The sequence below is a fragment of the Tupaia chinensis genome, unplaced genomic scaffold (assembly GCF_000334495.1).
Source record: "Tupaia chinensis unplaced genomic scaffold, TupChi_1.0 Scaffold000280_1, whole genome shotgun sequence".
Lineage (NCBI taxonomy): Eukaryota > Metazoa > Chordata > Mammalia > Scandentia > Tupaiidae > Tupaia > Tupaia belangeri.
The window spans coordinates 273,108-277,515 of record NW_006159763.1 but is presented as its reverse complement, the minus strand read 5'-3'; the positions used below and the strand labels follow the sequence as shown (position 1 = coordinate 277,515).

At 61.5% G+C, this 4,408-nt stretch overlaps 1 protein-coding gene across 1 annotated transcript in view; it reads left to right on the top strand.

Annotated features, from left to right (window-relative positions):
• KCNH2 (potassium voltage-gated channel subfamily H member 2) overlaps positions 1-4,408 on the top strand; it is a 33,527-nt gene that overhangs the window by 22,273 nt on the left and 6,846 nt on the right. The window contains 3 exon segments of the mRNA XM_027772530.1: positions 3,025-3,438; positions 4,343-4,380; positions 4,382-4,408. The exon segment at positions 4,382-4,408 is cut by the window's right edge and continues 308 nt beyond it. Coding sequence (XP_027628331.1) covers positions 3,025-3,438; positions 4,343-4,380; positions 4,382-4,408 — 479 coding nt within the window.

Genomic DNA, 4,408 nt, shown 5'->3' with positions numbered 1-4,408 from the left:
CCTCGGCCCCCCCCCCCCCCGAGGGTGCCCCCGCCCCCGGGGCCCCAGCCCCAACCACTCTGGCTTCATGCCAGAGGCTGCCCTGGCTGCCAGTTGGCCAGCCTCTGGGGCACAGCCTGGTCTGGGACTGCTGCTGGGGTGCAGGTGAGGCTCCAGCAGGGCCCGTGGGCCCCAGGCAGGCAGGCTGGGGGGATCTAAGTCCTCCATGGCAGCCCCAGCTGGGAAGGCGAGCGGGGCAGGGGCTCTGCAGCCCCGGGCCCGGAAAGGCCGGGTGAGGCGGGCCGTGCGCATCTCCAGCCTCGTGGCCCAGGAGGTAGGTGACCTCGGCGCCGCCCCTCCCTCCTGGGATGGGGCACTGAGGCAGGTGGCCCCTGAGTGTGGCCGCAGCCCAGAGGGTCGGCCCCAGGCTGGGAGAGGGCTTCAGCGATGCCGGCTGTTGGGAGCGTGGGCCTGCTCTCGCTGCTGGCCCTGCCTGCACTCCTCCTGGCCTGCCGGGCACGGGCTCCCACACCTCCCTTCCGGGGTTTCCGTGCTCTGAGGTTCCGTGGCCCACAGTCTTCCAGCCGGAAATGCAGAGGGGAGAGAGAACAGTTGAGAGAGAGCCCAGGGGGGATGGCCGGGGGACAGCGGGAGAAGGAGCCAGCGGGCAGGGACAGGAGAGGGCTGGCAGCAGCAGCCAGGCCTGGCATGGGGTTCTGGGGCTTCTTCCCGCTAGGTGCTGAGGGTGGACCTTGCAGCCTCTAGGGAAGCTCGGCTGCTTTCAGGGTCCAGGAGTAGAGGCTGGGGTCCCAGGGAGGTGGAGTTGAGCAGACGCTGGCCCGGTGGTGCGGGCAAGCTGAGCTGAGGCCCTGCCCACCTCTTCAGCTGCCTGGGCCATGGTCCCAGGCTGGCTACCCTGCCACCTCCTGAGAACCACCTCTCTGCCCCGGGACTCTCATCACCTGGAGCAGGCTCGAGGTAGGCGGTGGAGAGGAGGAGGTGGCTCGGGTGAGGGTGCGAATCCCACCTCTGCCACCCCAATCCCAACCCTTGGGCTCCCTCTGCCATGTGTTTCTCCCTGCTAGGGACAGGGACAGGTAACCCAGGATCTGGCTTAAATTAGCTGGCTTCAGTATTTTCTAGGATAGCAGGTCACAGGCTTACGGACCTGGCCCAAGTACGTGGGTGGTCGTGGACCTGGGGCTGGCCCCTGCAAAGATCGCCCAGGCCATGCCTAGTATCCCAGCTTGCCCCCTGCATGTGAGAGCTTGTGCATGGGGTGGTTCTGGCCATGCGGGGGCGGGGGGGGCAGCAACTGGCAACATACTACGGGCAGGTGAGGTCCAGTACGGCCCTGGGGCCTGGCCTCTCAGGCACAGAGGGGAGTGATTGTCCAGGGGTGGCTACCCTTCTGCTGTTCCTGCTGTCCCCCTGGCTAGCTCCTTTCTTTCAGTCCCTGCCTGACTCCTGAAAGACACCAGTCCATGGGCACTTGCTCTTGGCCTCTGCCTTAGGGAGCAGACTGCTCGGGCTGAAGGCGACTGAGCAGGGAGCCCGGGAGCCTGGCCACATGCTATCCCCCTCGCCTCAGGCCCCAGCCACTCCCCCATCCCCTCTGATGCCTCTGGAGCCCCTATGCACACCCCAGGGTGGCCAACCCCTGACTGTGTGCAGCCGTAACTTCCAACATTTCTCTAAGGAGATGTTTTCCAGACAGTGCCATCTGTGGAGGTGAGCCTAGGGGATCCCCAGTTTGAATATGACCTCCCCAGCCCAGAGGTCTGAGGCTGAGGGGGCTTGGAGGCCAGTGCTTCTGGGAGCAGAGCCAGCAGCTGTGGCTTTCCAGGGGCTGGGGCTGGGCATGGCCTGGGGTTGGGCTGCACAGGGCTGGCAAGGGCAGGCAGGGGGAGTGAGGAGGGGCTCAGAGGGCAAGCGCGATGTCTCTAAGGATTCTGGAGGCAGACACAGAGGGACAGACAGGCTTCTGGGCCAGAGCGTGGCAGCTGGCCTGAGCTCTCCCTAGTTTGGCTTGAGAGAAAGAAGGACACGGCCGTGGCACCTGGCTGGGCAGCAGGCCTGCCTCCCTGCCATCCGTGAGCGTGCGCCTGCGCGGGGCCGTGTGTCTCCCGAGTGGTGCCCGTGTGCATCAGCTGTAGAAGCTGGGCCTCAGCTCCTCTGGCTGAGCAGTCTGCCGGGCCCCTTTGTAAGAGCGTGGCAGGGCCAGGATTGCAGGCTGCTCTGGGCCTGGGTGGAGGTGGGAGAGCAGGGAGGAGGGGAGTGCCTTGGTCTCTCCCCTGAAGGCCAAGGGGGCTGAGGTCGGGTGGCTGCTGTCTTTGGGCTGGGCCTGTGGCATGAAGTGGGACTGGCAGGGAACAGTGGTGGCCATTATTTTCTGAGAGGGACTACGTAGGGCTCCGGGGCTGTTGCCTTGGCTGGGAGTGCTGTCTTGGGACGTTTTCTGGACTGACTCTGGAGTGTGTGTGTGTGAGTGTGTGTGTGAGTGTGTGTGGTGTTTATGCTGTGGGCAAGCTCACCTAGTGTGAGATACAGTCCGTGAGTCTGCGTTGCTAGTGGGAAAGAGGACTGGGCACTACTGCACAGGAGCACAGTGGTGCCCAGGTCTGGCGAGTTCCTGTGGCCGCTTGGCTAGGGGAAGGGTATTTGGAGGGGCACTTTGTTTTTGTTTTGTTTTGTTTTTTAGGTTTTTGCTATAGGGCACATGCACTCACTGTAGTGAGACAGAGAGAGAGAGAGAGACAGTGAGAGGGAAAGTGAGAATTCACCCCTAGGGGGTGATGGCCGTGCCATAATCCCTTCTCCTGGGATTTTGAGCACGCATGCACACATGCCTGGTGTGGGTTTCAAGCCACCAGGTCGGCTAAGTGGGAGTCTAGCGCCTTAACCACCATGCTACTTGCTGGCCCCTGAGGGACACTGTTTTGGACTACTTTGTCCTTCTGGACTATGCTTGGCCCCAGCAGAGCTGTCGCCTACTCCTCCCCGAGGCCCGCACTGGCCTCATTGGCACTGTCCCTTGCTTCGCAGGTGCTGTCGCTGGGTGCGGACGTGCTGCCGGAGTACAAGCTGCAGGCGCCGCGCATCCACCGCTGGACCATCCTGCACTACAGCCCCTTCAAGGCCGTGTGGGACTGGCTCATCCTGCTGCTGGTCATCTACACGGCCGTCTTCACGCCCTACTCGGCCGCCTTCCTGCTGCAGGAGACGGAGGAGGGCCGCCCGGCCCCCGACTGCGCGCTGGCCGTGGTGGACCTCATCGTGGACATCATGTTCATCGTGGACATCCTCATCAACTTCCGCACCACCTACGTCAATGCCAACGAGGAGGTGGTCAGCCACCCCGGCCGCATCGCCGTCCACTACTTCAAGGGCTGGTTCCTCATCGACATGGTGGCCGCCATCCCCTTCGACCTGCTCATCTTCGGCTCTGGTTCCGAGGAGGTGGGGTTGGCAGGGAGACAGAGTGAGGATGGGGTGGAGGTAACTGAGTGAAGGGGGAGCCTCAGGGCATGGTGTGGGCCCCACAAACCCAGGCACCACCTCCTTGCCATACCAACCCGGGGGGCACTTTCTACTAACTGATGCTAGCGGGAGTTGGGGCAAGGCCTCTTAAGGCGACTTTCAGTTTTTGGAGTCCCAGTTTCCTCATTCACACTGTGGGGACTGTCACCCTTTTATCTCAGAGCTAGAACAAAGTTTTTTTTTTTTTTTTTTTTTTTGGGGTTTTTCCTATAGGGCGTGTGGCGCTCGCCAGAAACACAGTGACAGAGACCGAAAGTGAGAACTCACCCCCCCCAGAGGGGATGGCCACGCTGCAATCCCTTCTCTTCCATTTTCCTCTTGGGATCTTGGGCACGCACGCTCACATACCGGCGTGAGTTTAAGCCGCTGGGTCCGGGACTCGAACCACGGTCGACTATATGGGAGTCTAACGATGTAGCCATTACGCCAACTGATGGTCCCCAAAGATTTTAAAAAATTTATTTTATATATTCTTTTAGTATACTCACTTAGCTTGTAAAGTGAATTTATCCAACATGAATACACTTCACAGCGGTCCAGTTCAGGATACTGTACATGTTATCATCAACAGATGATAATCCGCTTCTGTCCCATAAATGTCCTGCCTCTATTTTTCTCCCCGATTTCCTTCCTCACACTCTTCCCCATCTCCCACCTTCTTCCCACACTTCAGTATCCCTAAGCCATTTGTGCAGAGTAATGAGACACCGGTGCTGGGGTCAGTGGGCTTCAACTGTCAGGGTCCGGGAGGAAGTCTTTGGGGATCGGTGCCCCCCGTCCTCATTCGCCCCCACACTGAGCGTCCCCTCCCCACCGCCCCCAGCTGATCGGGTTGCTGAAGACGGCGCGCCTGCTGCGGCTGGGGGGGGGGGGGGCGGAGGGGGGCGGC